This window comes from Parus major, chromosome 4A (assembly GCF_001522545.3).
Source record: "Parus major isolate Abel chromosome 4A, Parus_major1.1, whole genome shotgun sequence".
NCBI lineage: Eukaryota > Metazoa > Chordata > Aves > Passeriformes > Paridae > Parus > Parus major.
The window spans coordinates 8,966,577-8,985,487 of NC_031772.1; the positions used below are offsets into that span (position 1 = coordinate 8,966,577).

Here is an 18,911-nt window from a genome sequence, read left to right on the forward strand (position 1 = left end):
ATGGCGGCCGGGGCGGCGCAGGGGCTCGGCGAGGGCGGCGGCGGCCGCGGGTTCCTGGGCCCGCGCGTGCCGGCCGAGGTGGAGGCCATGGCCCGGGGAGTGCAGGACGTGGGCAAGGAGACCTTCCGGAGGCTCCTCAAAGGTAGGGCCCGTGCGGGGCCCGCGGGGCGCCGCCCCAGCGCGGAAGGGCCGCGGGGGGGTCCCAGCCAGAACCCATGGGCCGGAGCCGCGTTCCCCGAGGAAGCCGTGGATCCTCACGGAAATGTAAGGACAGCTATTAGAGGGCTTCCAAAGGAGACCAAATATGGTGAAAGGCCTTAGGGGGGAAGCCATACGGACTGAGGTCGCTTGGTCTGTTTGACCTGGAGGGAACTGAAGGGAAACCTCAGAGCTGGCTAAAACTTCCTCACGAGAGACAGACACGGATGCCCTCTCTGGTGACCAGTGACAGGACACGAGGGAACAGCATAATGCTGTGTCACGGCACTTCAGGTTAGGTATCAGGAAAAGATTCTTTCCCTAGAAGGGGTGGGGCACTGGAACAGGCTCCCCAGGAAAGTGGTCGCAGGACCAGCCTGACAGAGCTCAAGGAGTGTTGGGACAGTTCTCTCAGGCACATGATAGGACTCTTGGGGTGTCCTGTGCAGGGGGAGTTGGACTTGACGATCCTTCTGGGTCCATTACAACTCGGAATATTCTGTGATTCTGGGGCACTTCCCATTGCTTTTCCCAACAGGAAGCTAGAGCTGAGCTTTAAATAAAATGAGGAGATTGACTCGTTGTATTATACAATTCTGAAATCTGTGATAATGAGGAACAGAGTTCTCCAGCTGTGGATGGCCCCCAAAGTCAGCTGAGTGCTGTTAAAGTCATTTCTCTGTCATCTCTGTGTCCCAGAGCCAGCAGGCCAGTCACTGTCAGGTTGTGTGTGGCAGTCAGAGCTGTGGGCATCTACAGAACGTGTACGACACAATACAGCAACCCAAGATGCAGGTGTCCTACTGAAGTTGAGGCTGTAAGATTGACAAGAATTGATTTGATTTTTGTCTGTAAGGCTTCTCCTGGTGGTGAGAATTTTCTCAAGGCACCTTTGACCATCAAAATCGAGACTTACACAACTGAGTAAATTAGGGTATGTAAAACAATTGTGGAATAATGGAATAGTTGATGAGCCAAAGCACAGCTTGCTGGAGAGTAGCTGGTGCCAAGTGTGGTGTGACCCTGGCACGTTCTCTCAGCTAACATCTTGTCAGGGATTTTATTTTTTATTTAAAGGACTCAAAACATCTGGTAGCTGGTTTGTCTTTAAAAGTGTTGCTGCACAGTAGCAGAAATGAACAGTGTATTCAGGGGTTCCTTGTAATACTTGAAATAATAAAGCTGTGTATAGGCAGAGACATTTACGACAGAAGTCAATACACATGTTGAACAGTATTTGCTGTCTAGTGCAGGGACAGAGACTGAAAAGCCTTATCCATGCCAGGAAGCGTGACAGTGTGGGTTTAATTTTGGTGTAAATTATCACCTGCTTTCAGGTGTGCAATAAATGCTTCCTACCATAGCGGGGGCAGACAGTCCTCCAAACTGCCTGGAGCCAGGGCAGTGACCCCAGTGCAGATGCTCCTGGAGCAGGTGGGCACAGCCTCCCTATGGTTATGCAGAGCTGGCACAAATCTCCCCTCACTGTCTGCTCTTGCTGGCCTGTGACTCACAGTTTGCAGGGCTGCAGTTTTTCCTCTGAAGGTTTTGTAATCTTTGAATTTCAACACTGCATTGCTCTTCACTTGGGTCAAGTTCATTTTCTGAGGCTGTTGCTGTTACTCTACTGTTAAACAAAGACTAATGTAAAAAATGAGATGTAGGTTCATGTGCCTGGTCAGTTCATGATGTAAAAACTGCATGTTAACAGTATCTGAGGATTATTCAGACAGTGTTATTGCAGACTCTGCTACACTGTCTCAATGACTGATATAATTTTTGTCTGTGAGGCTTCTCCCTGTGGTGCCTTGAGAATTTTCAAGGCACCTTTGACCATCAAAATCAAGAGCTATGCAGTTGAGTAAATTAAGGATCTTTCTTTGCTTTCTTGTTCACAGTCACTGTTAATGCATTGGAAGGAAAAGACTGCAAAGAATCTGTCAGGCTGATTGCAGAAAGTGCTAATCTTTCAGAAGAGCAACTTGCTTTCCTCATTTCTGGCATGTACACCCTCCTCCGAGAAGCATTGAGACTCCCCTTATCAACTTTCAAACAAGAAGTAAGTTCTGGGAGTACTTGGAACCCTGATAAGGTAAAAGCTGCGTCAGACACAAGTCATCATCTAAATCTCATTTGCCTGGGTGGGAAGCTGCACATAAAAATGGTTCTCCAAGTTAAGGTTGTTGGAAGAAACTGTTAAAAATCTGGAACTTAATATTTCACTTGTTGGGTAGATTTAGAGTAAGCTTTTTGAAAAAATATTTAAGCTTTAGGAAAAAGATTCCTGTATCTACTTCTGCTTCAACATCGTGTTTGCTGTGTATGTTTGTTTTCACTTATAAATTAAAAACACCAAAGAAAGCATAGCAAAATGTTATTTCTTAGGCATCAACACTCTTTCTAACTGGGTGTTCACACATACCACCCATTTTTGTCCACGCTTATTTCTTATATTTGTTTAGCTCCTCTGTTCATATTTCTGCCATAGAGGAAGGAAGGTCTTATGGCCAGAACATTATAGTGGAATTTGGAAGAAAGTTCAATTTCCACTTATTCTGTGCATGTTTGGTGTGAATATGTACATGCCTGCCATGTTCCCAATCCCTATCCCTTCTTCATGGCTATTTTTTCCATTTTTCATGTTCCTTTACCTTACAATTTTCTCATTTTCATGTGAGTGAACCACTTCTAGGTTTCCAGTAGCTCTTGTTTAAGACACAGCTTCATATTTACCCAGGCATACTGGGAAAGCTTCCATATTGCAGGAAATGTAGTGGAAGTATTCTTTTAATATACAGACCTTATCTTTTGCCATTTACTTTTTTCTTGTCATAGTTTAAACAAGTTACTGCAAAATGTATTTGAGAATAAGGGCACATAGTTAATCTAAAAGAAAAATGTTTCTGGATAGCTAAATAAAAGAAGTGGCAGTTACATTGTTTTGAAAATTAAAGGCTTCCAAGATATTTAGGTCTTTAAATCACAACTTGATTGAACACTTCTGAAAATTCTTTTCAATATATTGCTAGTAATTTCAAAACTCCTGACACTCAAGTCCAAAATTTTTGGGGAGAGATACCAAATAAGTAACCACTATTGTTTCAGTAGGTAAGAAATGATCACTTAAGGCTATATCATGTAAAATTTCATCTTCCTTGTCTTTTTAGGTTTTTAAAGAAGACTTGAAGGAGCTCAGGTATGCCTGTTTACACCAGTTCTTTTAATTTTTGTTTTTTCATGGCTTTTATGTAACTGCTTCCCCAAATTAACTTTTTAACACAAAAATGTTGGTATAAAAATTAGCTGTAAATACCTCATAATGCATCTGTTGCCAAACATCATGTAAAGCCAGAGGAAAAAAACAGGTGTTGTGTAAGACTTGATTTAGCACTGAGCATGAACAGTTTTATTTCACCTGCTGAGGAAAATGGTCTGATTTAGTTTGTAATGTAGGTTATGCAAATGTGAGTGACCTTCTCTCTGCCCATCCCCACCTTGCCCTGCAATAGTTTTTTAAGTGTTTGGTAAGACAGTAGTAGCATTTCAGAAGCTAAGAACTGCCCTACTTCTTTCCTTCTTTGAAAGGTCAATGATATAATGCTCATGAAACCCTACTACCATGTTCAGCCATGATTTCTCCTGCCCATTACCCAAGAAATCATGACCTTTGTTACAGCCTTTTCCAAAATCTCTATCAGTCTTCCATGAGTATCTCTGAAGGGATCATATTCTAAAAGCTAGATATCAGATGCTAATATTTATAGGTTTTCCCTTATTTCTATATTCAGTAGCAATGAGAGAATAACAGCAGTTCATGTTTTCTTCTGTAGTGAAACCTCTGAACCAAGGCTTAATTATTTTAAAACACTATTTTCACACATTTCTTTAACATTCTGATTGCTACCTAGGACAAATAGATATTTCTAATTCTGTCTTTTTTCATCCTTACTTTAACCTGTACGTCAGCTTTCTCTTCATAAGCAGTTAAGTCATAAGCATGATTTACTTTATGAGCAACTTCTGGCAAACTAAAACTGCAGATATAATCAGGGTGTAATGAATGAAAGGTGTCATTTGGGCCATAGTGAAAGGTGCCTTCCAAGTCGATACAGTTTTGTCTGCAGCTCGGTGCTGGAGTTTGGCCTGTCTTTTGTCTTGAGAGCTCAAGTGCAAGCTGCTGCCTGTGCCACAACATGAAGTTCACACCCAGGTTAAAGTAGGTCAGTAAGAAACTGACTAATTGCTTTTGACCCAGTGGAAGCTGGTGTTTTTTGAGGTGCACACACAATGTACCAAGTTTGATTACGGAATAACAAAGAATACTAAAAGCTCCATGCCAAATTCTCTGGGATTGGGTGAATATTCCTCTTTTGAGCACTGGAGGAAGTTGGTGTAGGAGTGTCAGAAGTCACTGTCTGGGCTGGCTGTGTCTAGAAATGCAGACTCCCAGGTCCCTGTCCTTGTAATTTGACCACACTTTAATGACTTACACTTTTGTAGCTGTGTTTGAGGTTTTTCTTCTCACATAATGGTTTGTTCATATATTTTACTCAGACACTTTTCAGTCTGGATGATCTTTTTTATATCTTGATACATCTTTTTATCTTACTGTTCTGGATAATAAGGCTGATCTAGCAGCAATAGTTAGGTAAATGCATTTGTGCTGCTTGCAGACTTGAGTGTTTTATGTGATGCTAGTTGCTGCTATGCTCTCATTATTCTTATTATTCATCTCGTTCTCAGTATTTGGACTCTTCCATCTCTGACTATCTTACTTCCTGTGAGTAGCTCTCTTCACCTTGTGGCTAAACTTTTAGAAGACTAAATAGTTTATTCTATTCCCAAGCATAGAAATTTGGTAGCACCTTCATTTCCTCTGGGAAACATAATTTCCTATGTTTCCCAGTGGGCTTGGGTTTGGAGATGAACTACTTGCTTGTTTTCAAAGCACTTTCTAATTGCATTTAGACACTTAGCCTGCTGCATTGGCCATCCTGTGATCAAAAAACATGACATTGGTTGAACAGTGGTGTCTTGGCATTATTGGCATCCAGTGTTTGGGTAGGTATTTTGCCTTTTAAGGCAGAAAAGGCACCTATAGACCTATTTTTTGTTCTCTAGTCTTTTAAAATGTTTGAACTCTGTGCTATGTAACTTTTTTTTCACTTCTTGCATTTTATTTTGTTTCTTTTGGTGAACCTAAAGCTTGAGCTAATTCTGCCATATAATATCTTGTAATTCTCAATTTTCTGGTGAGGTACCACCTTGATCTTGGCTTCTAGTTTTGATGAAGAGAGAGAGGCTGGAATATATGCCCACTTCCAATTAACTAGATTAAAAGACTTGTAATCCCCTATTTCTTAGCCTAAGTGGCTGAGCCAGTAGGAATAAATTCACAGTAAATTGTGGGTGGCTTTTTTTCCCTTCCCCTCGCAGATTATTTAATAACTTTATGACTCAGGCAAATAACATGGGATTGAGACATCTTCACGCATTTTCTGTCCTTTGAGTTCCTTCCTCAGAAGGTTCCACTGAAAAGTGATTGCCATCTGTAGTTCAGGCTGTACTGTGCCATGTTCTATCTTATCTGTGTTGTGTGTGACTGGCCTCATGTTGGCTTGAGCCAGGAACAGAATTTTCAGCAAAATCATTGGCTGCAGGGCAAAAATAATGCAAACCCAAAGGTGGTGTTAATGCTTCTGTTTTAGTAATGCTCTTGGATCAAGTGTTGTGGTAGGTATCATCATAATCATATTACAGCCCACTGTCTCCAGCTATTCCACTACATGGTCAGGATATCCAGTCAGTGTCAGGATTGGCTAAATAATACACTTGCATGAAAGTATAAGTAATGTTTGCAGAAATAGTCTTGTCTCATCTGAAAGACAGACTCTTGCAGCCAAAAAAGCGCTGTTCCAGTGCTTGCTAAAATGAATTTCTTTTTATCCAAGCACTATTTGAAAATGCGGTTTAACCCCACTTCTTCCTTTATGAATTCAAGCTGTAGTAATTGCTGTTTCATCTTCCCACTGTGTGAGTTGATGAGTTGTTTTTTCTCTGGTCATTAGACACTGTAAGCTCTTTAGGACAGATAACTTCCTTGTTTGCTTTGATTTTTCTTTGATACACTGCTGTGTGTCTCGAGCCACTGGTGAGTAATGTCTCTGGGCACTGATTCATGGTGAGTGCTGGATTTAACTGTGGCAGCAGCAGCAATGACTTCTCCCCCTTGTCCAACCTGCCTCTCTGTAGGAGGTTACTGTCCCTGTGGCAGAGGCAGCTGAATGGATAGTGTTTTCTCTGTGGTCTTTGCAATTCACAGCCTGATCTATTGAACTGCAAATCAACAGTAGTTTGTTTGTAAGGCAACAGCAGTGTCAGAGGGATGGTGAAGGAGTGGAGAGGTGTAGGTAGATGGAGTGTATTAATCTCTTCAACCAGTCCCCATGTATGCTCCTTTTGTAAGTAGCCTTGGCTAAAAGGGCTTCTGTTTGAATTTTGAGGAGGCATTTCCTTCTGTCTTCATTACACTTGAGATGAAAGTGAAATGAAATGTGTAAGTTTGGGATTTTTGAAAGCATGCATTGCTGGCCTGCCTTCTACACTTGTCAGAGCCATCACTAAAATTTTTCTTGACTTTACTGAGAGAAGTTAAGCAAATACTGGGTTCTTTTGAAATACGGTGTTGTCATACAAGATAGGGTGAGAAGATGTAGTACAGTTTTTAGTGTTCTTGATATATAAACGTAAGTTGTCCTTTTAAGAGCCCTGACTGAATCAATACTGAAGTGCTTACGTAAGAGGTGGCAATTTTAAGCAATGGAAGATGGAAAATGTTGACACATTTTTCGTGTTCTGTAATAGATTTAAGGTTTTTTCAGAGAAGGCCATATAACTGTGGTTACAAAAAAACCCTAACTGTTTCATTTTGCTCTTCTCTTTCAGAATACCAGAAGATTTCATTGTGGACTTTTCCAGTGTAGTCTTTGGTAACAGGTTAGTGTCTTCATTGTGCAGACAGCAGGGCTGCACAGAGCTCTGCTGACACAAATCCTTGGTATACTGAAGGAATAGCAATATTTCCCAAATTAATGAGAACAAGACTTGTCCCATTGTTTTGTTTCAGCACAGTATAATGTCCATCATGCATGGCAATACATGCATTAAGTAGCTTTCTTGCCAATTTTCAGTTTTTCTGTGTTCATCAGTTTTTATAATGTTCTATAGACTGTGAAGTGTATCAATATCTACAGACAAAGAATGCAGTGCAGAATTACTAATTTTTGCCATCATTACCATTGTAAGTTATAGCAAAAGAAAGAGGCTACATAAGCCCTCTACATGCTCTGGTTTATGGCAGCTTTCTCAGATAGTATTTCTCAAGTCTTAATGTACAGTTCAATTGGGAGGCCACACTGAGTGACTTGATGACAACACTTATGAAATATCAAGTGCTCTGCTGCTGTAATTCACTTTTTAAGCAACATTCCTTGGTAACTCTAGAGGAAGTTCTAAATTGAGAGCTTTTTGAACAGCCTGTCTCTTCTGTCCATTCTTGGGATTCCCTGTTTCTAGAAGTTTCTCTACTCAACCATAATTAGCCTATTTTGCATCTAGAAATTCAAAATCTTGAACATTTTGAATATGCAAACTTGTGAAGGGCCGGGAGTCGGACTCTGATGATAACTGTGGGCCCCTTCCAACTCAGGATACTCTGTGATTCCAGTTTTCCTTCTTGAAACTTGAGGTCGCTCAGCACATAACATCACTAACCAAATGCTGTTCCAGATTCTCTGAATGGAATCCCAGTAATCATAGTTGTGGTTTTTCAGTTACCCTCAAGGGTCTGAGTGCTCTTACCAAAGCTAAAAATATTTTTCATTTCTTTGATTAAGATCTTGGCTTACAGCTAAAGGTTCCTGGAGTAAAAATAAATTCAGTCTTCTCATCTTTTCTTTGCTCTTCTGTTTGAATTATAGGTGTTAAGAATGCAAAATTCATGGTTGCAAAGTGGAAATATTGTTTGCAGTAGGGAAGGAAGATAAATTTAGATGTAATTTGAAGCATGCATGATTGTCTGTTTTCTACTGTGAAATCACGATGCTGAAAAATTTAGCTTTTTCTCATTTTGAAAGCTGTGATTATCCAGTGTAATCTTGCTCTGTGTTTTGAGACCAGAGAACACCTCAGGTTTGATTTTTAGACAGATCTGCTTTTACAATCTTAAATGTAGCACTGAATCATACATATGCGTATTAAGTTGTAAATATATATATTTGTGATGGTAAGAGATGCATTAGCATGTGATCAAAAATTCAGTAATTCAGTATGAGCTAGATAACCCAGAAAAATCCATTTTTAATACTTCTCCTGGCATCTTATTTTTAGAGTTCTTTTCACTAAACAACAGCTCTGAAGTATTTGGCATTTGTATTTGTGTCCCCACAGTTCCACCAAGCTATGTAGACTGAAAGAAAAACTTGCCACATTGGCACCATCAAATAACTACATGAAATTAAAACTGTTTTTTAAGGGAAAGGATAACACTAACTCCCCCCTCTCTGAATGTTTATAATAAATGCACTGCTTTGTTTTTCTAATGCTGTAGCTTTACCAGGAGGGTGCATTCTGTGTGCCATTTTTCAACATTTCACATGTACAACTTTGTTCAGCCTTGCAGTTCAGTGGCCTGCTAGGCATGTCTTGTTATGTGTATAGGGAACCATCCAGAACTTGTCTTTAATTTTGATACTAGTAGATCAGCTGCTGCTTCAAATTCTCTAATATTTCATTTTCAAGTTGCATCCTTTAGCAGGTGATATTATTGTCACAGTGTATCATCCTTTCCACCATAGCTTGTATGGTCTTTAGGATGGTCTCTACCTGATCCATGGTCTTTTACTTGTTCTGACTTCTGCCCTCTCCACAATGTGCTGACAGTATATTGCAGCTGCTGGCACAAAGTGTTTACAAAATGTAATTATAGGGTATAGGTTTTGGATGTAAGATTAATTGAGTCTTTTCTGCTCCATTTTGCTATTCCTCTCAGAAATCAATGGCTTGATTAGCAGCCTGTGTAACTTCTGTATGCATGTTGGCCACTATGCACATTCTGTCATCTTTACAGGATTCTTGCAGTTCCCATTGTGGTCTTGCTCAAGCTGGGAAGGTCCTGACAGAAGGTTAACTAAGCTACAGAAGCTGTGACTCTTCCTGGGAGAATGGTACAGAAGTGCAGTCCTGACCAGAAATAAAGCTTTGTGTTTGACCACAGAAATGCCATCTCTCGACAATATTCAGAAGCTTCCCCTCTGTTTGGGAGGTCACCATTTCTGACCTTTCCCACCACTGCTGAGTATATTTCTGTTTCTAAAGCTCCTTTCTTCCCCTGGAGTGCTGGTGCTGCACTGAATGGACTGACTTCCATTGATGGGAGTTAACATGTCTTAAGGAAACGGTAGCAGTGTGGCTATTTTTAGGGAGTCTCCAACTTAAGCAATACTCTGGCAGCAGCTCTTCACTGAGGGAAAGGCCTGTTCTTACTGTTTAATCCTGCTAATGACTGTTCTAGACTCCAGCTCCTCATGGCTGCACCCAGCTGTGGTGACCTACTTCCTATCCAGGAGCTGACAGTAAGAACCAGCTGATCTACTTTTTTTGCTCATTCCTTTACCATGCTATTAGGAATGTGTGTCACTTCTGACACCCAAACCTGACCCAAACCACCTCCCCCCTCTACCAAAGAGATAATTTCTTTCTTATATCACCTTTGCAAAATGCAGGATGCTTGGAGGATCTCAGCCTGTGAGTCCTGTGTACCTTATCAGATCATTAATCTTTCTGGGCAGTTTCTAAAGGCCCAGCTAACTTGCACACAAGAATCTGAGTCGTGATGTTAGACTGCCATTCCTACAGTGCTTGATTTGTTCAGAGAGGATTCCTTTCTGATGCAAAGTCTGTAATTAGATTATGTCTAGCACCATGGATAAAGGATGTAATGTTTCTTATCCTGCCCTTAGTGGAAGTACTGGAGTAGCCTTGAAATGTACCATAAATAAATTCCAGGGACATGGGATGCTTACAGAGAAAGGAAAAAAAAATAAAAATAAAAAATGAGTGAGTAACACAAAGTCCTTAAAAATGAATGGTTATTATGTATTTCTATCAGATTTGTCATTTAGTTATCCAGACCTCAGGATGCTATTAAAATTTTTTAAATTGTCAACCATCTGAAGTTTAATTGCTGTTAACTGTATTTCTGCTCAGAAATAAACTAGGACTTGATCAGCCTGATTCTTCCTGCAATTTAAGTAACAAATTAAATTCTTGGCTTCTTACACAATAGACTAGGCGAAAGTCTTGAAGGCTGTGCTGGGGTTGGCAGTGAACGTTACGTAAAGAACTTGAAGTTTGTAAATTATATTGGATCAGTAAGAACCATTGTGGGGTTTTTTTTAAGTATGCCTCAAAATACAGTCAATACACTAATGTTATTATGTTTTAAAATGTTGCTGCTTGCCAATACTAGATGTTTTTGCTGAAGAAGAACAGTGACCTTATGCAACTGTTTTGCCTAAGTCATCTGTCTTGTCTCTGCTTGCTTGTTCCTGTTGGATTTGCATGAAGGTAAAGATATATTTGTAGGTCCCTTTCTATGCCTCACAGTTCCATATAATTGAAATAACAGGTGTGCCAGCCACCACAATGACTCTTAATAAACTTTATAGAGACATCAGTTTGCTAGAATTACACAGTCACTTTGTCTCTTTTTTCAACATGGACCATAGTTAAGCATAGAAAAAGGGGATAATCCAAGCACAGCTGTCTTAAATCCACAAACACTCCACTTGTTCAGACCTCTTTAAGTGAGGACAGATGGAGAGAAACAAAATCCAGACAGGTTTATACTGAGGAATCATATTTTCTCTTTAGATTGTTTCTTCTTTTATGAATTTACATTCCAGTCTCTTCTGATTCACTCTTCAGGCGTCCCACTTCCGAAGGCACAGCTCTGATACAAAGAAGTCGGCTACCAAGCATCCAGGACTTCAAGTGGAGAGTGGATGTTGCTATATCCACAAGGTATAAAAGAGAATCATGCACATCCTTAGAATTACCTAAGATAAAACTGATTTCTTGTGCTGCTTAAATATTTTAATGGGGTCAAAATGTGCCATGCTATTAGGGATTGGCAGGTAGCATTAAACAGCAAGATATAGGTGGAATTTTCTGAACAGTGTAGAGGTCAGTGTATATACACTTAACTGCTGGTTACATTTCACTCAAACTTTGAGTCTATTTTTTTAAAACTTAATAGAGATGATGCACATCCACAGGTGCTGGTGATGATGGCATAAATTAGTCACATTGAGCCTCAAGCAGCTAGGCAAGCTCTTAGTTTTACTGAAACAGAGAAGGGTATTCATCTATGCAACTTCCTAAGAAGGCTGTCTTAATGCACATGTTAAATGATGACTTTTCATCTCTTGTACTCTGCTTCTACAAAGAGAGGTTTCAGGACAGCACCTTTACACTGCCATAGTTATGTAACTGGTCATTGAACTACCTCCTAGTTTCTTTCACAACAGGAGTAAAAGCCTTTGAGATCATCCTGCCTGTGCCTGCAGTGAACAGCTTCTTACCATCTGCCACAACAGAGGCATGTGGGGGATGGATCTTTGGCTAGAGCCAGAAGGAAACAGAAACCTGTTGTCTGTGCTGTTTCATCTCTGTCTAGTTCTAACTAAGACAGACCAAGCTGAAAGAAATTAGATGATCCAGTCTTTGTTAGTAGTGTAAATTGTTAGCATGAGTGACTTCATGTTGTGTGCCTGAATACCTGCATCTGGGAGAGAGTGCTGTCTGCTGCCAGAGAGACCTGTGGCTGATCAGGGATTGTCTTCCTGAAATCAAGAAAAAAGGCTCCCAAGAGAAAATTGGAATGGCCACAAGCTACTAGTCCAGGTGACTTTCTGATGAGAAGTGCTATAAGCACCACACAGGTATCACTCTGTAAAAAAAATAATCTATACTGATAAGTGAGCAAAATGTCCAGATAAACATCCTCAGACACAGTGCTTGCAAGCTGAAAGTAAATGCTATGATTTGTTTTCCAAACAACACGGGAGAAATACATCACTGGTTTTTGTTTTCCTTCCTTTTAGTTTTTTTTTTAGTTAATCTTCCCCCTGGGATTTCTTGTTTATCATCCAGCAACAGCCTCTGCAGGGAGGTATGGCAGCTTTGGCCTGTAGTGCCTGTCTGTACCTGAGCAGGCTTTGGCAACGTCAGTTGATGGAAGCTGCACAAGAATGACTCATTTCCCTTCTTTGGGTCATCAAATAAAATAACACACAAATTTAGGATGAAGCCTGGAAGAGGTTGATTCCCCAAATGAGGTGCCAGTTGAACGTATGAAGGGAGGGAAATGATTAATGCAACGTGGTAAACTGCATAAGAAAACTGCATTATTATTAGCAGTACTTGGTCACCTCTTATCCCTATCATAGTTCCACTAAACCAATTATTTAAAACGAAAATGCTCCTAAACTTGCAGTTACTAAACTATTAAGGAAATGTTAAGTCTCAATACTGAGGTAAATTGGACAGAACTGTTGTGTTCATGAGTTTCCAGCCAGACTTTGTGACTGAAATTACTCATGTTCTGTGTAAAGCCTACATGAACATCTAAAATTGTTAATGTGTAATGCTGTACTCATCACACTGCTGATCTCTACTGCTGTAATACTAATGATGTAAATAATTTCAGTTCACTGGCCCGTGCACTCCAGCCATCCATTCTGATGATGATGAAGCTTTCAGATGGGACAGCTCATCGCTTTGAAGTAAGTCTGATTGCCATAATAAAGAGTAAGAAAACTTCCAGTTTTATTTAGAAAGTTGAATTATTACTTAAAATATCAAAGCTTTTGTAAATTATGTGTTACCATTGGTTGGTTTGCTTTAGAATCCTTCATATTCAATGTAGCCATATAAAATATTTAATGAAATACCAATCAAAATAATTTCATACCTTGCTCCTACACATGTTCTGCTGAACTGCACTTTATTAGAAGAATATTAATTACTGGAAAGCACTATTACATAATATTTGGTTTGATTAAAAGTTATGGGGTTGTTATGAACTGTAACCTTCAGACCTGATGGTGGCTCTTGAGGGCAGGAAAATTATTGGGGTAGTTTAAATGATGTATGACACACTTCTAAACCTTCTGCATTTGGCAGAGAATGGTAACATTCTTTTATGTGGCAGAGGTAGTTTTATTCTTTTTCTTCAGAACTGTTCTGGCTGCTAGAAGGTAAAAAAACCCTCTTTGCTTGTTACAGGATTAGTCAGTGGCAGTATTTATGACACTGTACCTAAAGGCTTGCCAGAAGATGGCATAAACTCTTCCATAATTTTAACCTTTGAAAAGGAATGCTATTTGTTCTATAAATAACATGGTGGTGCATACAGGAATTCAATGCACAGCAGTCATTGTAACATTTGAACTCTGTACTGATTTTGGCTTCAGTTCCCTCATTAGTAGTAGTCTGGAAGAAGCAGCAAAGCCTTGTGGGTTGAAAGAGGTGGACTGATTTTACTGTTAAATTGTTTTGCAAGAAAGCATCTACTGAGGAAGGCATAAATTCTGTGCTACATTGCAAACTGTTGAGGGTGTCACTTCACAGGAGATAAAATTTACCCCTCTGGACAGTCCAGTTCAGAGCATCCCATACACTGTATTTGAGGACTTCCATTAAGTGGAACTTAAATGATACCATGGACTTCAGGTTAACCCTTTACAACAGGGTAAGTTTTACTTATGAGAATAAAATCTAGTTTGTACTCTATTCACACTATTTCCTGGCATATAATATCAAGTGGTGATCTTGGTGCTGTTGTTTCTGACTGTTTTAGCTTGATTTTATGGTTTGAAGTTGTTGGTTTTTTTTGTCATTGTGGGTCTGTGGAAGACCCTGTGTTATTCTGCAGTGGAGATGTGTTTGTCCAGCACACACAGGAGTGCAGATATCTGATAACAAGCAGTGTGCTTCTCTTAGAATCAGCTCTTTGCTGTTGCTGCTGCTTGGATCTGAATGCCAAGGGTGTGACTGCAAACAGGATTTCTATAGCTGATAAGTGGTCTTCTCACAGTTAGTATCTCTTTGGGATAAACTTGGTTTTGGTTCAAGGTATCATATACAAGTATATATAGCCTCAGATCTTCAGTTTCCTTTATTTGAACACGTTCAGAATGTCCTGCTAACTCAAAGGGCTTATGTAAGATGGTGAGTCCAGAAAATAATTCTGTTGTGTACAGTTTTGAAATGCGTATAGAAGTTAAACTCCTTGATCTCCATTTGGTGTTTTAATCACAGTGTGACTTCTGACTGAATTTTTTTTTTTAAAAAAGCAGTGGGAATTGCAGCATTTTGAGTCTTGTTGTATATATGTCAAAAGTGAAAAGGACGTGATGCCTTTTTATGCATTTCTGATGTATGTGGAAAATGCAAATCAGGTGTTGGATTCCTCTCATATAATTGGTATCTGTGCTACAGTGGGCAGAAGGATGACAAGGGTCTCTGCCAAAAGAACTGCTGTCTTCAGTGCAGTCAAAGGAGTAAATTAGGCAGTGCTGTGCAGACTGTGTGGGACCAGGCAGACTGCACTGGGCACTTGTGTGAGCATGTGTTTGTGCACTGCCCCAGTGCCACCAGTCTGTGTCACCAGTCTGTGCCTACTCTCAGCTGGGGGCCTCTGTCTTCATAGATAAGATTTCCTTCCACTTACAATTTCTTGGGCTTGAAAGGAGAGCCCATGAGTCTCCTGCACAGTTGAAAATGCTTGTTATATTTAATCCTAAATCTTTTGCCTTCCACGTGTAGTGCTCAGTGCCATTTGCTCTTGAGGTTGCTGCCAAGTCTCTTGCCTCAAATCTCAATTTCTTTCTCTTGCAAGGTTGGACAAGCAGAGTATCTTGAATTCGTTGCTTGAGAATTCTATAGTCCATGACCTTCCAGATGTCTTCCCTTCCAGTCCATGACTTTTATATCACCCAAGCAGCTCTCAGTTTACATCCTCAAGTATTTCCTTTCTCTCATCAGGCAATACAGAAAATGTATCATATAGGTGCTATTTCTGGTTTTTCCCACTCTCCTTTTCCACATAGATTTAGTCGGATTAACTGAATTTTATTAACCTTAAATCCTTTGTCTTAAGCCTGCAAAAAAATAAGATTTTTAAGAGAGATTGTTCTTACACTGCAAAATGTTCCGTGTCCATAGGCATGACCTGGTCAAGGTTCCTGCGATGTCCCCTGTTTTCTAACCCGAGTGTTCTGTTTCAGGTGCCAGTTGCCAAGTTTCAAGAACTGAGATACAATGTTGCCCTTATACTGAAGGAAATGAATGATTTGGAGAAGAGGAGCATACTGAAGATCCAAGACTAAACACTTTTAAATTGAGAGTTTATGGAAGAGATCTGAAACCCTCAGCATGTTTTGTGAATGCAAAACAGGGGACCATCACCACTTTGCCTCTATGAACTTCAATGTGGCATTTATGATGTCTGCTGTAAATATTTTTCCAATCCAAGTGTTAAAAGCTCAAACTCCTTTTGTAAGACTTAAGAAAAACAAAACATTTATCTATGAAAAAGTATAATGTTGTTTGTGAACATTTTTGCATGATTCATCAAAACTTTTTTTTAAATAACTGTCTTAATAGATGTAAGAGTCATTTATTTCTGATTATGATTCATAACTCTAATTTTTTTTTAAAGTGTTCTACCGGAAGCCCTAGCAATGTGTATGTATCACAAGAAAACTCTGCAATATTTCAAATTAAAAAAAAAAAAAAGATAACAAACCCACTCCTGCCTTCTAGTATGACAAATGTGATCTTGAGTTTTGCATAAAATTGTTGCCCTGTTTCTTACTATGTGACTAAGGTTTAGCTATGGATACTTAAAGGCTAATTTGGAAGAAAATTGGAAGTCTGTGGATCAAGAAAGAAGTATCATCTGGGTTTCCAGGATTAATTCCATTGAATTACTGCAGTGGGAAGGTGAAATCTGATTCTTTATCTGGTTCATCAGAATAGGCTAAATAGTAGTAATCTCATAGTTTTGTAGCTGGAAATGCCTGCCTCTTGTTTCATGTGTTGCCTGTGTGTTTGATTCCATGAAATCAGCTGACACAACTGGGCAGAAACCTGCAGGGGTGGTGAGCAGCAAGAGGCAGTGATCTTGTAACCCACTACAGCTCATCAATTGTGCAGGCCAGACCCCAAGATGAAGGGGCTGCCTACAGCCTCTGGGATGGAAGTCACAGGTATGAGGATGTCCAAGCCCCTGGACTGAAAGTACAGTTAAGCACAGGCTGAAGTGTCCTGAGTTGCTCAGGCATTTGGACTGGATGGTCATTATAAGTCACTCCCTTTGTACTGGAAGTCTATTCTAAGTTACTCCTTTGGCCCAGCCGAGTTTACCTTGGAAGGACTCCCTTAATGTGAAACATGTTTCAAGTCTCATTTAAATGCTGTGGGACCACATATATGTCTGTAAAAGCTTTGCTAAAAATGGAATAATGCCTCACTCCTTGCGTGAATGAATTTTCCCCAGCAGCAAAGGGAGGCTGAGAGCAATTGCCCAAAGACCGCAGGCTGTGGCTCTAGGACTCAGTTTGTCAGAAGTCAGATGTACTTTAGAATGCACATGCCACTGCTACTGTTAAGCATTGGCTTATTCTAGTTAATTGAAGGGTTTCTATCACAGTGATACCACCCATACTTGTGTGTTTTATGATTGTAGAACTTGCCTTTAACTTCTGCACCCCCTGCAGAAAAATACTGAAATTAAAATTGTGGATTAAAGAGGCCTTTTACACTCCCACAGATGTTTGTGTAGGAAAGGATGACTTGCCTTTTGGATTTAAAAAATCACAACAAGCATAGTAAGACTTATTTGTCATATTTCTAAAGAGGAGAGTTCTTTGACACAGTCCATTCCAATTTAAAGACAGCTGAATAGCTGTGGTCCAGAATGCTTTTAAAACCTGTGCAAGAATGTATCCTGTAGTTGGAAATAAACCATCAGCCAGGATTTCAAATTGTTCAAAAGCTTCCTGTTCCATTTGCTTTGCAGCAGACTCATCAATAACTTCCAGCATTGATCCATCAATACTGCATCTCAGTCTTTTAACTTCCAAGTGGATTGTAGACTGCATTAATTCCTCTATTAAGCTTTCTTGTCTTCCTTCTATACCACCACAGGCTTGAAACAAAACTTATATCCTTGTTACATCATTTCCCTTCTGACTTTTTAGGTTTACATTGTTTCAAATTGAAAATGTATCTCAGTGACACAGTGATACTGAACCTAAGCAAAGTTGTTTGGAAGAGAATTCTTCTGCATGGAGGTAAAATGACCTGTTGGTCAAGGCATTTGAAAAGTCATTTCTTACTGGTCAGGGCAGAGGAATCCACAAATACCTTCTAGACAGAATGGATTCATTTGGTGGTTCTGTAACAATTGCTCATGTTCTCCAGAAAGGGAAAGGCTTCTTGACTGGATTTGTCATGTTCTCTGGACCACTTAGCCTTGAGTTTGTCTTGCCACACATTAAGCAGCAGTTTACTGTAATTTGAGGGTCACTATGTATGCTGATGGTTGCTTGAAAATTTGGGGTGTTCACTCCGCTGTACTTAAGAATTAATTTGGCCTTTCCTCCTGGGAGATTAGTAAAGCAGAACTTGTCACTAAAATGGCAAGTGGGAGTGCATAGTGGATAGTTCCTCAGTTTTGCTAAAATAAGAGTCTTCAAAATATTGCAAGGTTTTTCAGAATTCATAGTGAACTACTTGTTAAATATTTGTTCAATGCTGAAATGTCATCTTCCTTCACATCTAAAATACCCTGGAATTTGAATTTCACTGAATTTCTAGTTGTAGCCCTTTAATTCCAATGCAGAACAAAAGTAATCTTCTAAGAATCTGGGTATGGCTGAACAGAAATTATTTTATCCAAGTCACTCTAGGTTTGGTTACGCTTCAAGGACACATTGTGAATCCCCCTTTCAGTATCATGCAGTGAGAGATACAGCCTGAGTGGGATGCTTACTTTGTCAGTCCTGAGGTCTTGTCAAGCTGATCACTAGTCAGTCATCAATTAGGCAGGCAGGGGTTTGTGTGGGAAGGGCATTGGGGGTTTTTTCTTATTACACAGTTCATGGACCAGTAGGTAACAAGAACATTTTGCAGACTCTGCTGGTGGTTTTCCTTGAGAAACAACACCGTGTGACAGCGTTGCTCTCTCTATTGGTGCCTTGAATTTATTTAAACTGGATCATGTATTTGTGTCTTAATTGTAGTGATTTTCTAACCATGGCATATGAACATAAACTTCTCCATTACACTTTTTCTTTAATTTCCTTTATAGAGCATTATGCCTTTTCTTTCAAGATTAATTAATCTTGAACAGATTTAAAGTAAAACTTGGACGTGATAGTTTCTCAATGTAAACCATGTGTGTATGATAGCAAGGGTGCCCACTACACAAAGGAGTAGTCACTGTAGGCAGAATGCAAAAGAAGAGGTAAAGATAGTTGCCAAAAGTCATTCAGAGGTACACATAACACAATAATACAAAATAACACAGAAGAACACACATCTTCTCTTGTTCCCTCTGCATAAGTCAGTGCAGCTTCCTGACA

The 18,911-nt window shown here is 39.8% G+C and overlaps 1 protein-coding gene across 3 annotated transcripts; it reads left to right on the top strand.

The window, feature by feature from the left end:
• On the top strand, positions 1–17,314 carry COMMD5 (COMM domain containing 5). Of its 3 annotated transcripts, none has more exons than XM_015626002.3 (7): positions 1–142; positions 2,097–2,257; positions 3,366–3,394; positions 7,144–7,194; positions 11,185–11,280; positions 12,968–13,043; positions 15,549–17,314. In XM_015626002.3, exons 1-7 carry the CDS (start codon positions 1–3, stop codon positions 15,648–15,650), a joined length of 657 nt encoding a protein of 218 aa, XP_015481488.1. In that variant the 3' UTR covers positions 15,651–17,314. The 3 variants fall into 3 exon arrangements, with proteins under 3 accessions (XP_015481488.1, XP_018862098.1, XP_018862099.1); XM_019006553.2 differs by lacking the exon at positions 1–142 and adding an exon at positions 171–264 and having other exon boundaries at positions 2,097–2,290; XM_019006554.2 differs by lacking the exon at positions 1–142 and adding an exon at positions 175–264.
• Positions 17,315–18,911: the final 1,597 nt, after the last annotated feature.